Consider the following 26,786-nt stretch of genomic DNA (forward strand, 5'->3'; position numbering starts at 1 on the left):
ATGCGACCCTTAGAAACTGAGCCAAGCTGAATAGCCTGGAGTTCCCCTTTAAGTCTCATACAAACTCAGCTAAAGCCTCCTGTTGGCTAAAAAGGACAGGTTCTCTTTTAAATACAGTAGAATTCCTTTATTGTCAACTCCAAGAGACCAGGAAAGGTAGTTTATTATATCGGAAGGTTACTATATCAGAATTGGTCATACATTGTATATTTATACAGGCGGGTCGGGACCTGAGGACTGAGTTTACTATATAGTTTTATTATAGCATAGTTTACTATATTAAGATTCTATTGTAGTCCACCCAAAGCTTTGTATTCACTCAAAAGGTTTCAGCCATGAGAGTCTCATGCATTCCCTCCTGAAATCTACCTTATTACACTTACATCATTAACGGAGAAAACATTAAACAGTAGGGGGCCAGAGAAAAAGCAGCGAACAAACAGTGTGATTGGAGTACAATGACAGATCTTCCCGCTCGCTGCATGTTTATATGTCATCTTCCTGTCTTGTGTAAATATTGTCCCAAATCATACATAAATGTTAGGAGCTTCCATACAGAGACATACAGAGACAGGGCAGTGCTGTGTTATCCAACATTTAAAGGTACCTGGGCTCAAAACTCACAGATCACCAGCGGCTAACACAACATCCCAATATAAACAAGCTTGTTGCTGACACATATCCAACAGGCATGTATGTTAAGCTCCTCTGCCCTTAAAGGGAATCTGAAACCTGTGTAAAAAAAAAAAAAAAAAAAAAAAAAAAAAAGGGGGGGGGGCTTCTGCCAGCCCCCTGCAGCCGCCCTGTGTCCACGCTGTTTCCAAACGATCTTCCGGTCTCCTGCGGCGGCTCACTTTCATTTTCGTCGACTACTGCATCTGCGCAGGACGCACCCAGCAACGGGAGTGAGAACTATGATGTGTGTGGCCAGAGCCGCACAGGTGCTGTGGGTGGCGAATAAGGATCATTTTGGTAATGGCACGAGTACAGGGCAGCTGCAGGAAGCTGGTGGAAGGGGGCGGACCTGATGATCGTTCGGTAACGGCGCGAGTACAGGGCAGCTGCAGGAAGCTGGTGGAAGGGGGCGGACCTCATGATGGTTTGGTAACGGCGCGAGTACAGGGCGGCTGCAGGAAGCTGGTGGAAGGGGGGGGGGGTGGAGCTCATGATCGTTTGGTAACGGCGCGTGTACAGGGTGGCTGCAGGAAGCTTGTGTATAGTGATAGAGCTGGAATCCGTTTTTATTTTTCTCCACAACAGTGAAATTTTCCTGTAAGCTCCGTCTTCCTGTGCTGGGGAAGTTGGTATATGGCAGTTGGTGCACGTTGGCATGCGTTGGCACTCTGCGTATTAGCAGAACAGCTGGAGTTCAGAATGAGGAGCTATCGGAAGGCACATGTTCAAAGCGCTGTGCGTGTGATAGAGGCCTGCGCCACGCTGGGTAATTGGATTTGTGTTCAGAACGTCTCGTCAGTGCTTTCTGTGTTTACCCCCCCAGCTACGGCAAGCGCGGAGTTCTGCCGCCGCAGATAATTAAAAATAAATTCTCTCCCTGCATTCCAGCCTCAGAACTGAGATATTGTGTGTATGCGATTCTCGAGGAAAATGTTCTGCTCTCAAACAAGTATTCTTTTCTCCAGGTTAAAGACCAAAACATCAGCCAGGTACGGACTGTCCGCCCAGCCTCGACTTGTGGATATCATCGCTGCCGTGCCTCAGCAGCATCGCAAAGTTCTGATACCCAAGTTAAAGGCGAAACCCATCCGTACTGCCAGCGGGGTAAGACTTGGAATATCTGTCTTTTACTGATTTACCAATTCTTTATAAACAAAAGACGTTAATGAAAATGCAGAAAAGAAAAATAAAACAGTTTAAAGTGGACCCGAACTCTTGCACAGCACACAATTAAAGTCTTTATTCCACAACTCGATTCATAAAGCTTTACCTCATGCGGTAATGCTGAAAACAGCAGACTTTCCCGACCACTTAGCAAAATGTCAATTCATAAAGTCTGTTACCGCATGAAAAGCTGACATTACCGACCAGGGAGATAAATTACCGACTTGGCTGTAGTTACCTCCAACACATGTCAGTAAATTGTCAGCAAATGTCAATTCATAAAGCCTTCAACAAGCGGTAAGCCTGGCGGTAGTTACCGACACCTCTGGTGAGGTCTTAACAGGTTACCGACAGCGCTGACAGCTCTAATGAATGCAAAGTGCAGAGAGCCGAAGTCTGTTTGAGTCATCAGTGGAGAGAGCCAGAGAGCCCTCTGTGTGAATCATTTAACTACCTGCGGACCGAGTGAGTATGAATCTACGTCGGGCAGGGGGCGCTGCGGTCCTGACCGGATGTAAACTCTACGTCCCATTGACCGCGCGCCCCAGCCCGTCCGTGTCGCTCGGTCCGCTCTGCCCCCGCCGCAATGTGATGCCCTGCCGCCTCTATGACAGCAGAGCACTGTGAGCCGGCAGGAGCCGTTTTCATTGGCTCCTGGCCCTGTCATTCATGTAAGCCGTTTCCATTGGCTTACATGGAATGACAGGGCCAGGAGCCAATGAAAGCGGCTCCTGACCGGCGCACAGCGCTCTGCCGTCATAGCGACGGCAGAGAGAGCAGCCTGCGGCGGGGACAGAGCGGCGTGTACGGCGGGAGCAACGGTAACTTGCGGCGATTCGTCGGGAAGCGGCGGTTTGCTGGACCAGCACCCTCTGGTCCTTAAGGGGGCAGAGGGTGCTGGTCCAGAAAGGGTTAAGCAGGCAGGGAAAGACTGTGTGACTCATCTGTCTGAGTCATCAGTGGAGAGAGCCAGAGAGCCGTCTGTGTGAGTCATTTCTGCAGGGCAAAGAGAGAATCGAGACACTGCTCTACTCTACCGCTCAATGGGCTTCGGTAATTTACCGACCTCCAAGGGCAGCTGGGGAAATCTTTATGAATTAGCACACAGACCGGGAAAATACCGAGTGCGGTATTTTCCCGACAAGATTTTTTTATCGCACTGCTGTTTATGAATCGAGGCCATAGTCACCGATTCTCTGATTATCCAACCAGAACCTGGCAGAGTAGAGAACATGCCCCTTCCTGTCAGGGATTCTCGGATTATCCAGTCAGAATTTGGCTGAGCAGAGAACACGCCCCTTCCTGTCAGGGATTCTCTGATTATCCAGTAAGAAACTGGCAGAGCAGAGAACACTCCACTTCCTGTCAGAGATTCTCCTATTATCCATCCAGAACCTGGCAGATCAGAGAACATGGCTTTTCCTGTCAGGGATACCCTGATTATCCAACAGAACCTGACAGAGCAGAGAACACCGCCCTTTCTGTCGGGGATTGTTGATATTTCAATCAGAACTTTGTAGACCAGAGGACATGGCCCTTTTTGTCAGGGATTCTCTGATTCACAACCAAGACCTTGCAGAGTAGAGGACCTGCCCCTTCCTGTAAGGGATTTTCTGATTATCCAACCAGAACCTGGCTGGCAAGAGTGTTCCTTTTGCCTAAATAGCTATTAGACCACACTGGTTTGTGGACTCCTGCTGCTCTTTCTAGTCCTTTCATTTTAAAGAGAAACCATTACCAAGAATTGAACTTCATCCCAATCAGTAGCTGATACCCCCTTTTACATGAGAAATCTTTACCTTTCTTTGAATAAATCATCAGGGGGCACTGTATGGCTGATATTGTGGTGAAACCCCTCCCACAGGAAACTGTGAGGACCATCTTCCTGGCAGTTTCCTGTCTGTGAACCTCATTGCATTGTGGGAAATAACAGCTGTGTTTACTGTTTATAGCTGTTTCCAACTGCTAAAAAAGCAAGCAGCATCTCCTTCCACTGACATCACCTGCCAGCAGTAAAAATGTCACCATGTAATAAATGTCAGAACGTAAATCAGGGAGAGGAAAGATTTTACAATTGGCAAACACTGACTAAATCATTTAAACATAATTATTGTAAAAATGAAGCACTTTTTATTACATTATTTTCACTGGAGCTCCTCTTTAAACCGCCCAGTACTGATGTCCACCACTATGAAGTTTTATAGTGAAGCAGTGGAAGGGAGAATACATATTACATTGAAGTAAATAGTTTTGAAGCTCTCTTATGCATTTTAGTAAAGTTTCTTTTCCTTCTCTTACAGATTGCAGTAGTCGCTGTTATGTGTAAGCCTCATCGCTGTCCTCACATCAACTTCACGGGCAATATCTGTGTGTAAGTACGCAATACACGGTCCTCTCTCTCACGTGCCTCACTGGAAGATTGAGAACACAGACACTGTCATTACATCCGTGTCACAAGGCATGGAAGGAAAGTGCATTTTCTATTATTGTACACGTAAAGCTGAAGACCTTCTGCATTACTGGGGGCTTTAACTTCATGTCAGGGCTGTGTGCTCGGATTGTGAAAAGAATTCAATTTAAACAATAGATCACCATTCAAAACAATGTATGCTCTTTATAGTTGTCGTCTTCCATACTTAATGCCTTCTAGAAAGTGTGAGCTAATATTATTCCAGATGTTATTATTATTTTTATTATTATTATTTAGTATTTATATAGCGCCGACATATTACGCAGCGCTGTACAGTGTATATATATATATATATATATATATATATATATATATATATATATATATATATATATATATCTTGTCACTAACTGTCCCTCAAAGGAGCTCACAATCTAATCCCTACCATTGCCATATGTCTATATTATGTAGTGTAAGTACTGTAGTCTAGGGCCAATTTTAGGGGGAGCCAATTAACTTATCAGTATGTTTTTGGAAAGTGGGAGGAAACCGGAGTGCCCGGAGGAAACCCACGCAGACACGGAGAGAACATGCAAACTCTTTGCAGATAGTGCCCTGGCTGGGATTCGAACCAGGGACCCAGCGCTGCAAGGCAAGAGAGCTAACCACTACGCCACCGTGCTGGTATATCTCATCCCGGCGCCTGGCAAGCCAACTGCTGGCTGCCGCTAAACTCCCCAGCGGCAGTAAATACTATTCCCCCTCCGAGGTGTAGCTACAAGGATGAAGATGTTATTCAGGGTCCGGCAACCACTGGAGCATGGTGTTAAGAACCGGCCCCACGGAAAGCCTGCAGAAACGGTTCCCGACTGACGTTTGACAAGATCGAGAGGGGAAGCAGCCTTATTCGTACTAACACAAGGCTGTCACCCCTCAACAACACTTCACACTGCCACCACTAGCTGCTGCTAGACGCTTCAACAGTTCCTACCCTGCTGTCGAGTGGCCTGCACTCAGTCCAGCGTTTTCGTATTTGGGGCAGCTTTGCGCTTAGGCCAAAATACGGGAACGCCACACACACACAAACTCTCACACGATAGCGGTGTACAAACCGAGCTTCCAACCAGACACTGAACTTGTAGCACAAATTACACTGCAGTCTCTCTCTAGGAAGGCGAGCTCTGCTAGTACATCAGAAGTCAGGCTTATTAAATAAAGATTTAATATTCAAAAAAGTGGAATAGTGCAGAAAGAAATATATACAAAAGATTTACAAAAACAATTAAAAATACAAGGACACACAACAAGACAGTTTACAAAAATAAAAACAGGAATTAAAACAGAAATTTAACTTTTACCAGCACTAAGGTCCAACTTGGTCGTGGACGGACACGAATTCTGATTAGATCAAGATCATCTCTAGCTTCTGGAGAAGACAGGTTCTGAATGTTCTATGTTGACTCTTATAGGCTGATTTGTAGCCCGGGGCCACTTAATGTGCAGTTCTAGAAATAATCCAATTTCCCCAGATTGTGTCATCACCGTTTGCAGAGACCTCCGTCACATCTTGGCTTGCTGTGATATGCAAATTCCAAAGGTTTCCTGTTCCCCTTTGAACTTTCCAGACTCAGATCAATTGTATATTCGGAACAACAGGGTGCTGTTTACATACATGTATAGGCTTCAAAGTGATGCAAACACCTCCAGCCCAACTGGTTGGGTAATTGTTTAATTAAACGTTTCCTTGCTAGAGGCTGGCTAAATATCACACAATGCCCAGGTGGCTATTCAACTTAGCTGGTCTAATCAAATTAGATTCACAGCCCTTTCTGAGAGGTGCAAGTTTACAATTTCCAGGTGACCATTCTTTCAACTTCTGCAGCCAGGCTACACATATGACATAGTACACAGCAGACAGAAAATGTGAAAATAAGGCTTCCACAAGATACAAGGTCAAAAATGGCTGCTATATTATCACACCCTGAATTATATTTTATATTGGACCATGCAGCATAACATTGCTGCTTTGAAGGCGCCCAGCTTCGGAGCTGAGCACCGAAAAGAGCTGCTTGGCTATTCCAGTGTTGTCTGCCAACACCGGTCAAATTGCATTAAGTATCCCTGAGGTGTGAGGTCTCCACAGATCTAATCTGCAGTCTAAAGATAACCATACATCTAGGGATTCTGATTAAATCGCCAAAACAATCGACTTTATTAAGGAATCGACTTCAGTATGGTTAATCGAAAGTCGATCGACTAGTGACCCACACACTACAAACTATATCCTATGCGATTCACCTTTACATTTGACCAATGTTGTGTCTCTATGCTCTGAATGCAAACATCGATTGAGAGTCGATCGAATGACATTTGAACAGTAGCTGATTCCTGTGCGATTGACCGATATCTTGCATCCTGCTCGATTGACTAAGCTGGTCGATTCGACATGAAATCAGCCACTTTTCATCGATTGGGAATTCTGGAACACAGTCGATTCTATAAAATGATCGAATCGAATGGTCGATCGTACAGTCAAATCACTAGATGTATGGCTATCTTAAAGAAAATTTGTAACGAAAAAACCTCCCCTGGGGGGTACTCGCCTCGGGTCTGGGAAGCCTCCGGATCCTATTGAGGCTTTCCCCGTCCTCCTTGGTCCCTCGGTGGCGGCAAAAATCCTCCCTGAGCGAATCCTCCCGATTCCTATTGAGGCTTCCCCTCCGTCCTCCTCGGTCCCATGGTGGCAGCGAAAATCCTCCCGGAGCGGCGGCGATGTAAATATTTACCTTTTGGTTCCAGCGCAGGCTTAGTATCCGCTCCTTCCCACGGAGATAGGCGGAAATAGCCGATCTCCATCAGGCCGCTCTACTGCGCAGGCACAAGTCGCCTGCGCAGTGGAGCGGACCCGACAGAGATCGGCTATTTCCGCCTATCTCCGTCAGAAGAGCAGCCAGAGCGCCCCCGCTGGAGCCTGGAAAGGTAAATATGGAACAGGCTGTCGGGTCTGTCAGGCCGCTGTTCGGAGGGCTGCAGCGAGACCCCCGTGGGACATAGGATGACGGGGGAAGCCTCATTAGGATCCGGAGGCTTCCTCCTCCCGAGTCGAGTACCCCCCAGGGAACGTTTTACTTTTTACAGTGTCTATTTAAGTCTTTATAAAGTTGTAAACCTCGCAATTTCTGTAGTATACCAAACATAAGTGACTGCTGAACAGCACACATTACATAGTTGGTAAATGGTTTTCAAGCCCTAGTGATTGTCTACGATGTCGCACTCTAGTGACTGTAGGGTACCAAACCTAAATGATTGTGTGATACCAAATCTTAGTGACGGACTGTAGTGTACCAAATCTCTGACTGTTTGTAGGGTACCAAATCTTAAGCTGCATATCCACCCGGAGATGGATCGGGTAACCGATGGCAATGTGACCCGATGAGCGAGCGCTTCCCGATCCATCTCCTTCTGCAGAAACACGCGATGGGTGCTAACAATAGTTTATGTGGTTGGGGTACTTTGTGCAGGAGTTAACTGGGATCTTAAAGATCCAATCCACTGTGATGAATGTAATCACCGTGTGTCGCAAGATCATTTGCTTAATTGTGCACACGTACCCTCATCATGGAAGTGGTTGACCGTGGCGCATAGTCTGTAAAATTGTGGGGAAAGTTGCATCATGGGTATGTGCCTTTAGTGACTGTAGAGTACCAATACTTGATGAATGTCTGCAATGTACCATATCTTAGTGAATTATACAAAACAATAGCCTGCGGTCTTCCGTTAGACTGTTATTAATACAACATTTCGGGGATATGCAGGACCCCTTTCTCAAGGACAACATTACGATCAAGCCATAGGCCCCAGCTGGGAGCTCCTGCACTCCCTCCATAATGCCCTCCTGCATGCAGCAGCAGCCTAATAAGCTGCTGAATTGTTTACCATGCTAAATGCCACTTCAGTCACGCTCAATGCCACTACAGGTTCACTTTAAGGTACTATAAGATGGTGACTTCAGATAACATGCATGCATGTGCTTTGCCTTGTCCTGCAGGTACTGTCCCGGTGGTCCAGACTCTGATTTTGAATATTCTACCCAGTCTTACACAGGATATGAGGTAAGCATTCACCATTGGAACTGGAGATTTTGTACAAGGGTCCTGTAATATCTGTAGAGGATTAATAAATTGGGGGGAGGGGGGGGGGTGTTAATCAGCCGTAATCATGGTATGTGCGTAAGAGGCCTAAAGTCCTCTAGTAGTTAGTCTGCTTTTGGTCCTTAGTTACACATTGGTGTAAGAACGTAACATGTGAACCAACAGAATGTTTCTAACGTTTTTGCTGGTTGTACTGAAAGCGGCGGTATGACATATAACTCCTTGTTGGCCTGAGGCCACACAGAGCCTGGGATATTGTTCGTGTTAAAGTTTAATTGACTGGTTGTGTTTATTTCTTGTGCAGCCGACGTCAATGCGAGCTATCCGGGCCCGGTACGACCCCTTCCTGCAGACCCGGCATCGAGTGGAACAGGTAAGATAATCAATTGTGGTTTTTTTTGTTTGTTTGTTTGTTTTTTCAAATAACCCTCCAGGACAGGTGCTACATATGAGATATGGGCCCGCCCCCAACAGGAAACACATCAAACTAGCCCTCTATAACTTCCACCTCTAGCCTCTACCTGCCAGTTCTTTGTGTTTCCTGTTCCGGGGAACACCTAGCTCTCTAGCTAGTGGAGTGGTCAGCAGCCAGGCAGTGCTGAGGCCATGGAGAACTAGTTTGGGTAGCCCTATCCTGGTGGGGTTCTGGAGGTTACCTTTATCCACAGGCTGGTGGATTCCTTTGGCGAAAACCGGCAGGTGCAGCGGTATCCAGAGGAGCGGCATTGGAGGCAGCTAAGGCGGAGGCCATACGCGCGACGGAGGGGACAGTGCCAAGCGGAGGCGTAATGGTGGTCTCTTGGAGGAAGCGGAGTGCGGGGCAGCAGGTCCAAGCGGAGGCTAGGGCATTGGCGCTCTCCGTACAGTACTTCCGCCCTGAGTATGACGTCACGTCCGGTGGCGTCATTTCCAGTTCCGGTTCGAGCGCCTGTTTAGATGCCGCGGCGTTCAAACCTTCACACGCGTTGGAGATGGTGAAGGAGATGGACGCAAAGCAGAAGACGGCAGATCAGGTAAGTGGGGCAGTGTCGGAGGACAGTCGCCCGTCTGATCTGCGAAGGTCTGAAATCTGTTTGGCCGCATACTGATCCATGAGGTCTGCTGAATGGTGGTGATGTAGTAATTCACTAAGGCCGCAGTCTGATCAGTAGGTCTGAATACATAATAGTGGCTACAGTCTAATGTTTTATGATGATTATTGACGTAGGCCACATGGTTTCAACGAGGTCTGCATATCCTATAGCATGATTATCTCGTTGGTTTGCGCTATAATTTATTATATTATATATGGCAAAGCTGATTTTATGGTGGATACGAAAGATTGTCACTATTATTAACAGCAATTTCTTTAAGTAACAATTTTGTTTTACACAGGGTCTATGCGTTTTTGCAATGATACCTGAAAAAAAAAAAAAAAAAATATAGTATTTCACTAATTGGTGGAATCATACTATACCTAGTTTTCTTAAGATTACCAATAACTGTTTGCATATTAATTGGTATGAAAAGAGTATCATTATGACATATTGATTATGTTATTTGTATGTTTCTAGGGAGCTATGGAGTCTGATAGCTCTGATAGGCCCAGGAGTTGCATATTGTGTAATAAACCCTTACAACTGCACTGGCCAAAAGCTTCCTGTCAAAAGTGTATATCAAGCATTATTAATGAGGATAATACTGCTTCATGTAAAGACTTCATGTTCACTATGCGTCAAGAGATGGTGGAGACCTTTAAGGCCTTCAGAGAAAGCCTACCGACTACCGCAGCACAAGGACAACAGTCGGCTCCCTCTGTCAAACCTAGAAAGGCTTTAGGAAAGTCACCTAGAATAATTTATTCTTCTGAAGAGGAACAGGATAGTCACCAGGAAACTGGTGACCTGGACTCCAGGTCTTCAGAAGAGCTGTCAGGGAAGCGGATGACGCTTTTAAATCATCCAAATTTAAGTTTGCTTCTGAGGAAACAGAAGAGTTACTTAAGGCAATTTATTCAACTCTTGACATTCCTCAAAAGAAGACATCTGAGAAGTCTTTACATGATAAGTTATACACGGGTATGGAACCCTCAGAGCAACTCTGTTTTCCATTTCATAGTGCAATGAAGAATCTGATTATGTTACAATGGAAAGACCCGGATAAAAGATTATTTATCTCAAGAGGTTTTAAAAGGCGGTTTCCTTTCTCAGAGGAGGACGCTAAATTATGGGAGTCATGCCCCAAACTTGATGCCGCCTTTAGCCAAGTAGATAAAGATAACGAGTTGGCTTTTGAGGATTTAGGTCGGCTTAAGGATCCGGGGGATAAAAAGATTGAGTTTTCTCTCAAAAAAGCATGGTCAGCTACTGCGACCAACTTTAAACCAGCCGCTGCAACTACCTGTGTATCTCGCACAATGTCAGTATGGTTGGAAAGAATAAAAAAATTGATTAATGAGGATGCCCCTAAAAAAGATATTTTAGAAGCTGTTGAGGTAGTAGAGGGAGGTAATGACTACGTCATTGATGCAGCCTCAGAATCTCTAAGGATTACAGCTAAATCTACCGCACTGATAAATAGTGCTCGCAGAAATTTATGGATAAAAACATGGGATGGCAGTCAAGCATCAAAATCTAGAGCCTGTGCTCTTCCCTTTTCAGGTGATTTACTGTTCGGCCCACAGCTCCAGGAAGTGTTAGAGCGTACAGCTAGTAAAAAAGCAACTTTTCCGAAAAAGAGGAAGTTTGAAACAAAAAAGAAACCTTTTTTTCGGAAGAGGCAGACGCAGGGGAGAGAACAGCAGAAACGTAAACCCTGGACAGGTAATAGGGGATTTACCAAAAGAAGTCCGTTGTTTACATCAACGGAAAGAAAGAGTAAACCATGACGCCAACAAGGTGGGGGGAAGGTTAAAGAAGTTCCTATTAGGTTGGAAAGAAATGACAAGAAACAAATTCATTTTAGACCTAATAGAGAATGGATACAAGATTCAATTTTCAAGAAATCCTCCCAAACGATTTATAGTGACTTCACCCCCAAAAGTTCCAGAGGAAAAGGAGGCCATGCAAGAAATAGTAAAGGACATGCTAGCAAGAGATGTAGTATGCAGAGTTCCACCTGCTCAGGAGAAACAAGGGTTTTATTCAAGAATATTCCTAGTAAAAAAAACCCACGGGGAAGTATCGGCTGATATTGAACCTCAAACCCCTGAATCCTTATATAAGGTACGAGAGATTTCGAATGGAAACTGTATTTACAATGCGAAACCTTCTGTCCCCAGATTGTTTTATGATCAATATAGATCTAACAGATGCTTACTGGCATATCCCAATAAGGAAAGAGTCTCAAGCTTTCCTTCGTTTCAGTGTAATGACAGTTTCAGGTCCAGAACATTTTCAATTCTGCTGTCTTCCGTTCGGAATCTCTTCAGCTCCCAGAATTTTCACAAAGGTGATGGCAGAGATTGTGGGAGCTCTACATCTGAAGGGAATTCTTATAATCCCTTATCTAGACGATTTATTGGTAGTAGCCGACAGTATACAGGATCTAGAGAGGCACAAGAATATGGTGATACAACTTTTGGAACAGACAGGGTGGTTAGTAAATTTTCAAAAATCATTCCTGGTTCCAACACAAGAAATTCAATTTCTGGGATTCACGGTAAACTCGGTGGCCCAGAGATTGTTCCTTCCTGGGGACAAGACATTAAAGCTCCAGACAATGGTGCGGCAGTGTCAGAAGGAAGCAACCACGACACCCAGACAAGTCATGAGACTGTTGGGGTTTTTAACCTCCACAGCCCCGGCAGTATATTGGGCACTAAAACATATAAGACCGCTACAGCTATGGCTGTTACAGAATTGGAAAGGAGATCAGTCAGTCCTAGATCAGACCCTATGCATACCAGAAAATATAAAGCAATCTTTGGATTGGTGGGTTCAGGAGCCCAATCTAATACAGGGTCGCTTGTGGAGGTGTCCAGTAACAAAGGTCCTGACAACAGATGCCAGCCTCACAGGATGGGGGGCTCACATAGAAGGCATTTATTTACAGGGGACTTGGCCAAGGGAAGTGATAGTTCAGTCTTCAAATTATCGAGAATTGCTGGCAGTGAAGGTAGCGTTAACTCAAGCGACAGACAGGATAAGGGGCCACCATATTCAGATCCGGTCAGACAACATGACAGTTGTCATGTATCTGAACAAGCAGGGTGGAACAAGGTCAGAACGGCTGTTGAGACTAGTGCTGGAGATATTAGATTGGGGAGAGCAAAATCTTCAGTCAATTTCAGCAGTGCACCTCAAGGGATCCCTAAATACCATGGCGGATCTGTTGAGCAGAGAAAAATTGTCCAATTCAGAACTAAGTTTAAATCCAAATATATTCAAGGAATTGACACAAAGATGGGGTCATCCGCAGATAGATCTGTTCGCCAATTGGGAGAACACGCACTGCAACCAATTTTTCTCATTAGACCCAAGAGGAGCTTTGGGGGTAGATGCGTTAGCACAGACATGGGACTTTCAGATCGCCTATGCATTCCCTCCAATCCCTCTATTATCAATAGTAATGCAGAAGCTGAGATCAACTGCAATGTATCTGATACTGATTGCACCCAATTGGCCAAAACGACTCTGGTTCCCAATGTTAAAATCGATGTTAGTGGACAAACCGATCCAGTTGAGAGACAGGCACAACCTTCTCAGAAAAGAAGGCGAATGGATTCAGATTCCCAATCTTCAGCTGACAGCGTGGTTTCTGAGGGGCAAATCCTAAAGAGAAGGGGGCTATCGGACAGAGTGACAAAGACGATATTAAACAGTAGGAAGAGTGTTACAAGAGTAATCTACCTAAAATATTGGAAAACCTTTTGTAAATGGAAAAAGGAATCAGGCCTGAGATCAAATAGACTGGCTACAGTACTAGAATTCTTGCAAGATGGAATTGACAAGAAACTGGCATTGAGCACATTGAAAGTGCAGGTTGCAGCCCTTTCAGTTTTTCTTAATAGGCGGTTAGCCTTAGAACCCTTAGTTATCAGATTTTTGAAATCAGTAGAACGGTCTCGGCCGGTAATTAAATGTTCATATCCAAGTTGGGATTTGACTTTAGTTCTAAACAGTTTGATGAGTGATGATTTTGAACCATTGAATGATATTCCATTACGATTCTTAACAATGAAGACCATTTTTTTAGTAGCTATTACCTCAGCAAGGAGAATAAGCGAGCTGGAAGCTCTAAGTTCTGTTGAACCATTTTGTTCCATTTTTCATGACAGAGTAGTCCTGAAGACGGCAAGTGAGTTCTTGCCAAAGGTCGCTACTCTATCCAATAGGATGCAGGAAATTGTTTTGCCATCCTTTTGTAAAAATGCCACTGATCCTAGAGAGATTAGATGGCATAAGTTAGACGTCAGAAGATGTTTATTATTTTATTTGGATAGAGTAAAGGAGTTTAGAAAATCTACAACATTATTTGTTAATTTTTCGGGTGCAACAAAAGGGAAGAGTATGTCTAAAGCCTCTATAGCAAGATGGATTAAAGCCTGCATTAAGGAAGCATATAGACTTAAAGGAGTTCCCTGTCCAAAGGAAATAACAGCACACTCAACTAGGTCAGTTGCAACTTCCTGGGCTTACAGAGCTGGAGCTACGGCAACCGACATCTGCAAAGCGGCAACCTGGAAGACGTCGAACACCTTCATTAGACACTACAGGCTGGATCTACTATCAGCGGAAGAACAAACTTTTGGAAGGAAAGTTCTTCAAGCTGTGATCCCTCCCTAAGGTTAGTGCTGCTTATTGCATATCATCTCATATGTAGCACCTGTCCTGGAGGGTTATTTGAAAAAACCAAAATTAGCTTACCTGGTAATGCTGTTTTTAATAACCCTCCAGGACAGGTGACCCACCCTAAAAACTTATGTGCATACGGAAAACTATATGTTGTAAACATGTATGATGTAAAATTAAGTTGTAAGCATGTATTTATGTAATATGTGAGGCATTCTATCGGAACAGTTAATTGGAACATACTGGCAGGTAGAGGCTAGAGGTGGAAGTTATAGAGGGCTAGTTTGATGTGTTTCCTGTTGGGGGCGGGCCCATATCTCATATGTAGCACCTGTCCTGGAGGGTTATTAAAAACAGCATTACCAGGTAAGCTAATTTTGGTTTTCTTTACAGTGACATTTTATTGAACTTTCCACTTTATACAATAAAACAAAACAATCCCACCTCTGGATCCTAATGAGGTCTTCCCCCCCCGTTTTCCTCAGCAGAGTTGTCAGCGATGGCTCCCCAGAAAGTCCGCTTGTCACCACTGTGAGCAGCAGTACATTTTGTTGTAGTTTTTTCAGAGGTCCCAGCACTGGATCGGGCTGGCACAGGAGGACAGGAGAAGCCTCATTAGGATCCAGAGACTTCCCCTCCTGAGGTAAGTATCATTTTTATTTATTTTAAAGTTACAGATTCTCCTTAAAGGATACCGGAGCTCAAAATGTTTGGAGAAGCGGGGAGGAGCAGGCATATACTACCATCACTCCCCCCCGTTCTCTTCTCTGTCCCCCGTAGCTGGGCTACGCTTGCCTGTGCAGTACGCCTGACCCTGGTGTCCGGGAGCACACTGCATATGTGTATGACATCGCTGCGCATGCCAGCCACGGACGCATGCTGTAGGACACGCGCAGCCTGGCTGGTGCAAATGCAGTGAGCCCAATCCTAGCGACCGGAAGAGGATCCCGGGAGCTGTTAGGTGAGCTACAATTGGCAGAGAGGAGAACGGGGTGGGGTCATTAAGAGAGGGGGTAGTATATGCCTGCTCCGCCCGTTTCTCCAAACGTTTTGAACTGTGGTATCCGTTAAAGTGAACCAGAGACGAAGCACCCTTATGTATTTTACCATATATATTAGTGAGAACATTAGAGAAAACACCTACCCTGCTCTCTGTTTTATCCTTCACTGCTCAGCCTGCTTGTTACCAGCCCTGATAAAATCCCCGACTGAGCATTCATTCTGGCTTTGCTCAGGAATCATTATAGCTGAGTCTGTCTTCTCTGATGTCTTTTCAAGCCCAAGCCTGCCCCCTTGTGGCTCTGCTATAATGACTCAGCTATAGAGATTCCTGAGGAAAGCCAGACTGAATGCTCAGTCGGGGATTTTATCAGGGCTGATAACAAGCAGGCTGAGCAGTGAAGAATGAAACAGAGAGCAGGATAGGCGTTTTCTCTAATGTTCCCACTGATATATATATATATATATATATATATATATATATATATATATATATATATATATATATATATATATATATATATATATATATATATATATATATATATATATATATATATATATATATATATGGTAAAATACATGAGGGTGCTTCATCTCTGGTTCACTTTAAGGAATTACTAGACTGATATTTGCAAAGAGCAGGATAAAAAAATGAAATTGTGAAGGGAGCTAAGTAGATGAAGAAATACTCACAATTCTGGGTTGCTGATGAAAGCAACCACTCAGGTGTGCATTAGGGTAGTTTCTCAGAGCCCTGTTTCACTGGGAACTTTGTACTGTATGGACACGAGGAAACAGCCTAGGGCACATGAAATGCGTATTCCTTTTTTGTGTGCAATATAAGGCCTCTTGCACACTGCAAGTGATTCCGATTCAGATTCCGATTCAGATTCCGCTTTTTAATCAGTTTTTACATCCGATTTAGATTCCGATTTGCAGTGTGCAGGGAGAAAACTGCAAATCGGAATCTGAATCGGATGTAAAAACTGATTAAAAAGCGGAATCTGAATCGTAATCAGTTGCAGTGTGCAAGAGGCCTAAAGCTGGCCACTAACGGTCCAATTTCTAGCGAAAAATCGTTCGGATTGATCGGATCGGATTGGTTGTAAATAATCTCCATTGGTGGACACAATCGATTATGAACGAGTGAAAAAAGTGTCGCCCGAATGAATTTTCGTCGAACGAAAATTTGGATTTTCTTGGTGGTCGTGATAGATAGGAAGCAATGATTGGTTAGTTGATGGTGTAGTGAACGATTTTTTGTCCGATCAGAATTTCTGATCGCTCGAACGATTTTTCGCTAGAAATTGGACAGTTAGTGGCCAGCTTTAATCTGAAAGCCAGTTGAGCAGTGAGAACGTCAGCCAACACTTACCTTCCTTTTAAACTGTTTTTAATTGTTTGATTATATATCTGCCACCTCCTGGAGTTGTTTATTTTAGTAGTCTGATATTTGGTCATTTCTTGTTTGAATGAAACATACATTGTAATTTTTACTCGTCTTTCTTATGTTTAGTACAGCAACTTTTTTCAGTTAGTAAAGATAGTAATTAGTAAAGGGATTGTTCATTCCTTTTTTAGCACCAATTTATGCCGCAGTTAATGTTTGTATTTACGTAAAATTCCTGTCACCTTGGGCAACAATTTTGGGGTTGAATGCTGTACAGGTGCTTCGCTAGCCTGTAGACTAGTGACACGTTCTGTTGCTACGGAGGGATGAGGAGGGCCGAGAGTACAAAGCAGGGGGAGTGAGTAGGACAACAATACTCAAGGCTGAGACGATCCGCCAGATTTATCCCTCGCAGACGCATCGGGGGTGCAGTGCTGGATTCTCAGCTGAGGTGACCCCTGAGTGGCCGACTAGTTTGTGTACATGGATTTATCTAGATTGGACATTCCAATAATTCCTCAGCACTTCACTGCTATCCAGTCCAATCAAAATCTCAGACTACCTGTAGCTACCCACTGTACAGAGAGGTGACTCACAGGTGTCTGCCACCACACAAAGAATGATATGGTGTCAGATAATGATCATAAGAGTAGTTTCTAAAGCATGTTCCAGCAATGGAAACCTTCATTGTAGGTCTCTGCATACGGGACCTTTTGCGGCAAATCCTGTTACAATATACTGCTCAACCAAATTGCTATGCGGAGATCAGAACAATTTGCCCACTCTCCAGCCCGAGCGATTTTGGCCTTTCACCGTTGCCCCTGATGATGTTCACACCTAGTGAGCTCAGGACACTCCCACTGTAGTCACATGGGTTCAAAAGGTGTTTGCTTTGTTAGCTGAAGCCACGCCTCCACCAAACTGAAAGCCTATCATGACTTCAGACCGACTGGCACGCGAAGGGAATAGGACCCTTTGCTCCTTTTTCCTTCCCTGCAGATAAGTATGTGCTTTTTTTAAGGTATAGAAGATCCTCATTTTTAAAGGGACTCCGAGCAGTGCAGAAACTATGGAAAGATGCATATCATTTTAAAGCTCTCTTTCTCCTCTTTCCAATGATATATAAACCGCCGCCCTACTCCTTTTTAGTTTTCACTATTTTCGCGATTGAAATTGCCACAGCAGCGATTTCAATCACAAAAATAGAGAAAACTAAAAGGCGTAGGGCGACGATTTAGGTGTCGCCAGGAAGAGGAGAAAGAGAGCTTTAAAATGACATCCATCTTTCCATACTTACTTGTATTACACAGGGCGACACTTTCCCTAGTGTCAGCAGCTCCATTCATCAGAATGGAGCTGCTGACTTTAGGAAAAAGTTGCCCTGTGTAATACAAGTAAGTATGGAAAGATGGATGTCATTTTAAAGCTCTCTTTCTCCTCTTCCTGGTGACACCTAAATCGTCGCCCTACGCCTTTTAGTTTTCTCTATTTTTGTGATTGAAATCGCTGCTGTGGCAATTTCAATCGCGAAAATAGTGAAAACTAAAAAGGCGTAGGGCGGCGGTTTATATATCATTGGAAAGAGGAGAAAGAGAGCTTTAAAATGATATGCATCTTTCCATAGTTTCTGCACTGCTCGGAGTCCCTTTAAAGGCCCAGTGCGCACCGAGCGGTTTTAGCAGCGATCCGCCAACCGCATCCGCCTGTGAAACCGCTTGGCTAATGTATTTCAATGGGATGGTGCACACCAGCGGTTTGAGGTTTTTAGCAAACCGCCAGCATGCCTCCTGCTGCACGTTTGCGGTTTGCAGAAGCGTTTCTGCCTCAATGTAAAGTATAGGAAAAACGCAAAATGCTCTGGAAAACACTGCATCAGAGCGGTTTTCCAGGCGTTTTTGTTACAGAAGCTGTTCAGTAACAGTATTTGTAATCTGCTACACAAAAACTCTCCCAAAAACGCTAGGCACGTCTCTAAACATGCCTAGAATCCCTCTGAAATCTGCTCCAAAAACTGCTAGCGATTTGAGGATCTGCTAGCGGTTTTGGTGTGCACTGGGCCAAAGTGACTGGTCATGGTTTTGTATCAGAGTGAAGGAAGGAGTACATAAAGAAAATCTGATTCATGCTGTTCTGCCTGCTCTGTTTGTTTGTGATTTACCCCCTCTGAAGATAAAGCTTTGATTTGAGAACCTCCTTGTTGTCTCTCTGAGCCGTTCTATTATGACAATGGTCATTTTCTACTCTCGCTATTCCCGCAGCTCAAGCAGTTGGGGCACAGTGTGGACAAGGTGGAGTTCATTGTGATGGGAGGGACCTTCATGGCCTTGCCTGAGGATTACCGAGACTTCTTCATCCGAAACCTGCACGACGCCTTATCCGGACACACCTCTAACAATGTCACTGAAGCTGTACGGTAAGAGAGTCCTCTCTTTATATTTATTGTCTCCGCCTCCAAATGTCACTTGAAGCCATGTGACAAGAAATGGCCAATGAGGATGGAAGTATGACAGACATTACAAAATATCTAGCTGTAAACAAACAAAATGTGGATGTCTCTCTTTGTAACACAAGGCCCTATATCTGTCCGTCTGACTGCTACTCTCTCTCCTTTTCTTCTATGTTCTCTCTCCTCTCTCCCCAATCCCTTTCTCTTTCCTCCACTGTCTCCCCCATAGTGTGCAGCAGTTGTCGCTGTGGGTTATTCCTCCCAATCTGTGGCATGCTGTGACATAGGGCTTCATTCACAAAGCCGTGCTAACACTTAGCACGGCAGTTAAAAGCAGCTTTGCACGTGCTAACATGCGTGCAAAGGTTTGCATGCGCAAGCGATTCGTGCGCAAAGTATCGTGATGTGCAGTGACTTTACGTGATAATGATACTTAGCACGCAAAGTCACTGCAGATTATGCGTGCGGAATTTAGATCTTCAATTATTACTGTATATATTTCATTTTGCGACGCGCATAAGACTTTGCGCGTGCCCCGTTACAGTGCTGCATGCTAATGTAAGCAGCATTCATAATTTCATTACCAAACTCTATTTACTGAGAGGGCGAACCACCATTGATTTCAATGGCATACCGCACTTAGCGCGCAAAGCATAACGCCGTTTACACGCTAACACCGCGCGAACGGCATAAACTTTCCACGTGCAAACTACTTGGCATACATTTGCACGTGCTAAAATTTAACACGTGATGACGGAGTTATCACGGTTTGGTAAATCAAGTCCCTAGTGTGCAGCAGTTGTCACTATGGGTTCCTCCTCTCAGTCTGTGGCATACTGTGATGTAGTGTGCAGCAAATGTCATTGAGCATTCCTCCTCTCAGTTGGTGGCATGCTGTGATGTAGTGTGCAGCGATTGTCACTGTGGATTCCTCCTCTGTCTGTGGCATGCTGTGACATAGTGTACAGCAGTTGTCATTGTGGACTCCTCCTCTCTCAGAAGAATGTAGAGTTTCCTCTTTTTAATAGGTTGCAGTCCAGCAATTTTTTTAAACTTGGTTTTCCCTGATTGCTTTATATTTGAAAGTGTCCCTTGTTCTCCGGGCCCTTCTGGTGACAGCTGGCACAATCTAATCTTCCTGGCTTTGTACGTCTAAATGTCTGTCTCAGACTCAATTTTCAAGTTATGAGCACTCAGTCTGTTGAGAGTCAGAACTTGCCTCTCCTTAGGGTTTTGGAGATTTTCCAGGTACAAGGCCAGTTTATAGCATTTTTTGGGGATTTGGTATATGGTTGACGTCTGTGAGTTTGCCACTCTTGCATTCATCAAATCAAAGATAGTTTTATTGGCATGACCAAGATTCATACAGACATTGCCAAAGCAAGGGGAAATGGGGGTCTTGGAAGGGGGTGGGGTAGGGGGTACAGTGGGTTAGCAGTTCATGGACATTTGTAGGTTTACAGTTCATGTATGCTTTTCTCATTTCATGTATGCTTTTCTCAGTCTGTGGCATGCTGTGACATAGTGTGCAGCGATTGTCACTGAGAATTCCTCGTCTCAGACTGTGGGTTCCTGTGAGGTATTGTGCAGCTATTGTTACTGTGGATTCCTCTTTTCCTATTACATCCTCTAATGTGTGAAGGTCTGGAAATAGTTCCATCAATTTCTTGAAGGTTTCCCTGGTTGCAGTATATTTGGGGCAGTGCAACAGGAAGTGATTCTCGCCCTTTGAGGGTCTTAAGCAGCCCATACACTCAGCCGATTTTCTGGCCGACCGATCGATCCCGATCGATCGATCGATTGCAAATCGGTTGGCCAATCGACCGATCGACAGCCGATTTCGATCGATTTCGATGGATTTCCATCGAACTTGCAGGGTGGAAAATTTAGGTCGAACTGATGAGATTGCTTATCAGTTTGCATTGGCCTTAATGGAAATCTGATGGCAAAAAAATGCCATCAGATCGAATTTCAATAGATTTCAAACTGAAATCTATTGGAATTCTATCCTGGTAAAAAATGTTCTAAAAACGCATCAGATCATCAGATGCATTTCTTATCTATCTGCTGCCAATCTGACGAGTGTATGGGCACCTTTATGCTCACAGTGTTGGCAAAGTCCTTTCTCCCTGGGTATGTATGTATGTATGTATGTATGTATGTATCTCCCAGACTTGATTGTAGACATTTTCCAGGTATGGGGCCATTTTACATTCTCTCTGTAGGGACTGGTATATGGTGAGCTTTTTTGACTATTTTATTTCATTTCTCCATTTATCTACATAGTCCTCTTTGCTCTTGGCTGTGGTGTGCTTATTCTGGGCTCTTGATTGGACCTGTGGATCTGGGTTGGAGGGAGTATAGAGTTGACCACCTCTTTCAGTGCACACGGCTTTTCTTGGTCTTTATTGTGCAGCATGGCTTTGTAGTGGGTTGAGTTGGTCCTGCTGCTCTGTAGGTGGGCCCAGTAGGACAACACTCTCTTCTGTATCTCAAGCAGTAGTGGGAATCTACCTAGCTCAGTAGGCATTGTTCGAGGTACTCTTCATTCACACAGCTCTCTTTGATGTTGGTCATGGTCTATTTAATCTAGGCCCGCATCTGTGGATGTGAAGGAGAGAGCAGAGAGCTGATGGATTCTTTTTAGGACACGTAGCTTTCCTTAAAGAGAAACTCCAACCAAGAATTGAACTTTATCCCAATCAGTAGCTGATACCCCCTTTTACATGAGAAATACAATGATTTTCACAAACAGACCATCAGGGGCCGCTGTGTGACTAATTTTGTGCTGAAACCCCTCCCACAAGAGGCTCTGAATACCGCGGTACTCTGGGCAAACTGCCACAATGTAACAATGTTCACAGACAGGAAATGGCTGTTTAAAGCTGTCTGTAACAGCCAGAGCAGCTAGAAACAGCTACATAACTTGCCCACAGTAACAGTGTCACCATGTAATACATGTCAGAATGTGAATCTGGGAGAGGAAAGATTTTACAATGAGCAAACACTGACTAAATCATTTATACATAATTATTGTAAAAATGAAGCACTTTTTTTTAATTAAATTATTTTCACTGGAGTTCCTCTTTAAGGTGGCCATACATCAGGCGACATGGCGGCCAATTGACCATCCAATTTGATTATTAAATAAAGTGGGGTGTAGCTATCTTGCAGATAATGTCTCTAGACAATTTGGACATACTGCAATCAACCAAGCCAGCACTTGAAGGCATACAGGAACTGCACAATTTCCTTTGTTAGGAAGACTGGTTAAACATCTATGCTCAAATCGCCAGTCTGGCACACTGTAACACTAAGGCCTCGTTCACATCATTTAGCGCAGATGGCTGTGCGATTGGAACGCAACGCGTCCGATCGCACGCCATCTGCGCTCCTATGCGCTGCGCTGCAGATCCCATTCATTACAATGAATGGGATCTGCGCTGCGATTCCCAAAAATGCGTGCAGCACGCGATAACGCAATCGCGCTGCCACGCAGCGCATATGATGGGAACGGTAGAAGGGCTGTCTATGCCCTTCTACCGTTCTTGCGTGTCGCACACTATACGCGCTGCCAAAATGCGCACGGCAGCACGTATAGTCTGAACGAGGCCTAAAGGAAATTACCCCCATAGGGGAAAAAAAAAATCACCTTCATGGAAGGTAGCTGGGTATAAATATCACCATAGGTGTCTAGAGTGAGGTATAGAGTGTGATAAGTAAGTGTTGCTCAACAATTGTTTCACCTCAATACACGAGGCGTCGTCAGGAGTATGTGATACACATTGATATATACACTATATACAAGATATTCCCCCCACCAACCAACAGAGATTCCCCCAGCAACTCGCTCAAGATCGATGCCGCCAAGTGCATGCCCGACCGACAAAGCGACCAATTTCAGGAAGGAAATTGGTCGTATTGTCGATCACGCATGCTGAAAGATGTCGGGCCTTAGTTAGTTGGTCAGGTGCTCGGCGGGAACGGCGTGCAATTACCCAACGATTGACGAAACCATCCACCGCCTCGCCACTGGGTAATGTGCCCCGTGTAAAGTATACATTACCTGTCTGTAGCTTCCGGGATTCCTCTTCCGCATACACGCACGCCGGGAATCACGTGGGGCGTGCGTGTTTGCGGAAGAGGACTCCCGGAAGCCTGCGGGGTACAAGCAGAGGCTGCGGACGGGTAATGTATACACTTTGGCACCGGTGGGGGGGGGAGAATTAACATTAGGGGGCACAGCAGCAAGGCAGCGCACAAGGCCGATTCCAGATCGATTTCATGCTGAAATTGATTGGGAATCGGCCTGTGGTGTATAGGCAGCTGACAGATCTCTCTCTTATCAGATTCAATAAGAGAGAGATTTGTCTCTTGGTCAAATCTGCTCATACATCACACGATATATGGGAACCTTAAAGAGTAACTGTTAGGCATTATATGTGAAATCAATTTTCTATATTAGTCTATTACATAGACAAAAAGGATGCTAAAAAGGCAATGCAACTAGTTAAAATCATTCTTACTTTTTTCCCTAAGAGGTTTTTCTCTCCCCATGCCTGCAAAGCCGCAAAACAGAAAGCCGCAGAACAGAAATGACAGGCAGGCTGATTGGCTAAAGCCTCTGTCAATCACCTCTCTGCTCTGTGATTGGCCGCCTGCTCTCCCCTTGTCTGCGGCGGTTGTAGCCGCTGTAAAAGCGCACGGAGGGGGGCCAGAGGCTATCTCCTGTCACTGTCCTCTGCCCCCCTTCTCCAGTGTGATGTCCGCGCCCCCCTTCTGCCGCCCACCGCCGCCGCATTATCCTTCTTCCCCGCACAGAACTTTGGGGAAGGATAAAGGCAGCGCACAGACTCCAGGAATAATGTTCCCAGGCGCTGCAGTTCCCCCCCATTCTCTCTGCACTGCCGCCGGTGGTAGTGCAGAGAGTATAGGGGGGAACTGCAGCGCTTGTATCTATTGTTAGGTGAGTCTTTGCTGTCTGCAGCTTTTCCTCCCCGCTGTGCTGAGGATAAGTGCGGGAAGGGGGGGGGGGGGGGGGAGAATATACCCGGAGGAAGCAAGATGGCCCCTGCCATGAAGAGAATGTCCCTTTATTTATAATCTAAAATTATATGGATGGAAACCGAGGACAGTGCAATACATCTGTTATGTAAGTAGAGGAAGTATTTATCTACTTACGTATGTATTTTCTTTGGGGGGCATGTTATTGCTAATAGTGCCTCTTTAAAGATGAACACCAGTGAAAATAATGTAATAAAAAAGTGCTTCATTTTTACACTAATTATGTATAAATGATTTAGTCAGTGTTTGCCCATTTGTAAAATATTTTAAAACCCTGATTTATATTCTGACATTTATCACATGGTGACATTTTTACTGCTTGCAAGTGATGTAGCTGCTGCTTGCTGTTTTGGCAGTTGGAAACAGCTGTAAACGGCTATTTCCCACAATGCAACAGGGTTCACAGACAGGAAACTGCCAAGAGTACGTACTCAGAATTTCTTTGTGGGAGGGGTTTCACCACAATATCAGCCATACAGCGCCCCCTGATGGTCTGTTTGTGAAAAGGAATAGATTTCTCATGTAAAAGGGGGTATCAGCTACTGATTGGGATAAAGTTTCATTTTTGGTTGGAGTTTCTCTTTAAGGGCGCGTTTCCACTTGAGCGGAAACTGCCGCGAATTTGCAGAGTTTCCCCGCAGGCGAATAGTACGGGGAAACTCTGCCATAGGGTGCAATGGTAACGCCGGCCGAATCGCTACCGCTAGCGACTCGGCTGGCTTTTCCATCCGAATCGGCGCGGGAGGCTGCGGATCCCATAGCCGTGCATGGCACGGCTGATGGTATTCGTCTGCTTTTCCCGTAGACCCAGAAGATCCGGCTCACGTCTCGCAGACGCACACCCCTCAAGTGGAATCGCGCCCTAAGTCTCTATTGTGCAGCACAGTGCTGTTCTGTAGGTGAGCCAAGTAATACGTGAATCTACCCAGTCCAGCTCGACAAGCAGTGTTTGAGTTACTTCCAGGTAGAGATGATCAATGATACTTCCAGGGACTTTGAATACAATGGCTTGCAAAAGTATTCGGCCCCCTTGAAGTTTTCCACATTTTGTCACATTACTGCCACAAACATGAATCAATTTTATTGGAATTCCACGTGAAAGACCAATACAAAGTGGTGTACACGTGAGAAGTGGAATGAAAATCATACACTATTCCAAACATTTTTTACAAATCAATAACTGCAAAGTGGGGTGTGCGTAATTATTCAGCCCTCTGAGTCAATACTTTGTAGAACCACCTTTTGCTGCAATTACAGCTGCCGGTCTTTTAGGGTATGTCTCTACCAGCTTTGCACATCTAGACACTGAAATCCTTGCCCATTCTTCTTTGCAAAACAGCTCCAGCTCAGTCAGATTAGATGAACAGCGTTTGTGAACAGCAGTTTTCAGATCTTGCCACAGATTTTCGATTGGATTTAGATCTGGACTTTGACTGGGCCATTCTAACACATGGATATGTTTTGTTTTAAACCATTCCATTGTTGCCCTGGCTTTGTTTAGGGTTGTTGTCCTGCTGGAAGGTGAACCTCCGCCCCACTCTCAAGTCTTTTGCAGACTCCAAGAGATTTTCTTCCAAGATTGCCCTGTATTTGGCTCCATCCATCTTCCCATCAACTCTGACCAGCTTTCCTGTCCCTGCTGAAGAGAAGCACCCCCAGAGCATGATACTGCCACCACCATTTGACAGTGGGGATGGTGTGTTCAGAGTGATGTGCAGTGTTAGTTTTCCGCCACACATAGCGTTTTGCATTTTGGCCAAAAAGTTCCGTTTTGGTCTCATCTGACCAGAGCACCTTCTTCCACATGTTTGCTGTGTCCACCACATAGCTTGTGGCAAACTGCAAACGTGACTTATGATTTTTTTTGTTAGCAATGGCTTTCTTCTTGCCACTCTTCCATAAAGGCCCACTTTGTGCAGTGCATGACTAATAGTTGTCCTATAGACAGATTCCCCCACCTGAGCTGTAGATCTCTGCAGCTCGTCCAGAGTCACCATGGGTCTTTTGACTGCATTTCTGATCAGCGCTCTCCTTGTTCGGCCTGTTAGTTTAGGTGGATGGCCTTGTCTTGGTAGGATTACAGTTGTGCCATACTCCTTCCATTTCTGAATGATCGCTTGAACAGTGCTCCGTAGGATGTTCAAGGCTTTGGAAATCTTTTTGTAGCCTAAGCCTGCTTTAAATTTCTCAATAACTTGATTCCTGTCCTGTCTGGTGTGTTCTTTGGACTTCATGGTGTTGTTGCTCCCAATATTCTCTTAGACAACCTCGGAGGCTGTCACAGAGCAGATGTATTTATACTGACATTAGATTACACACAGGTGCACTCTATTTAGTCATTAGCACTCATCAGGCAATGTCTATGGGCAATTGACTGCACTCAGATCAAAGGGGGCTGAATAATTATGCACACACCACTTTGCAGTTATTTATTTGTAAATAATGTTTGGAATCATGTATGATTTTCATTCCACTTCTCACATGTACACCACTTTGTGTTGGTCTTTCATGTGGAATTCCAATAAAATTGATTCATGTTTGTGGCAGTAATATGACAAAATGTGGAAAACTTCAAGGGGACCGAATACTTTTGCAAGCCACTGTATGTATATGTATATGTAAATTCCTGGGTGAAGTATTTCTGTTGGAATGGAATAGAATAGAATAGATTTTTATTCGCCAAGTACAGGTAATCGTACAAGGAATTGTTTTT

General features: G+C 44.6%; 1 protein-coding gene across 2 annotated transcripts in view; it reads left to right on the forward strand.

The window, feature by feature from the left end:
- ELP3 (elongator acetyltransferase complex subunit 3) overlaps nucleotides 1-26,786 on the forward strand; it is a 194,121-nt gene that overhangs the window by 30,160 nt on the left and 137,175 nt on the right. The window contains exons 3-7 of one of the 2 annotated variants that reach the window (XM_068279017.1): nucleotides 1,641-1,779; nucleotides 4,140-4,210; nucleotides 8,298-8,361; nucleotides 8,705-8,773; nucleotides 18,822-18,976. In XM_068279017.1, coding sequence (XP_068135118.1) covers nucleotides 1,641-1,779; nucleotides 4,140-4,210; nucleotides 8,298-8,361; nucleotides 8,705-8,773; nucleotides 18,822-18,976 — 498 coding nt within the window. The remainder of the gene's footprint in view (nucleotides 1-1,640; nucleotides 1,780-4,139; nucleotides 4,211-8,297; nucleotides 8,362-8,704; nucleotides 8,774-18,821; nucleotides 18,977-26,786) is intronic. The other variant, XM_068279018.1, reaches the window with a different exon arrangement.

This window comes from Hyperolius riggenbachi, chromosome 4 (genome assembly GCF_040937935.1).
Source record: "Hyperolius riggenbachi isolate aHypRig1 chromosome 4, aHypRig1.pri, whole genome shotgun sequence".
Classification (NCBI taxonomy): Eukaryota; Metazoa; Chordata; class Amphibia; order Anura; family Hyperoliidae; genus Hyperolius; species Hyperolius riggenbachi.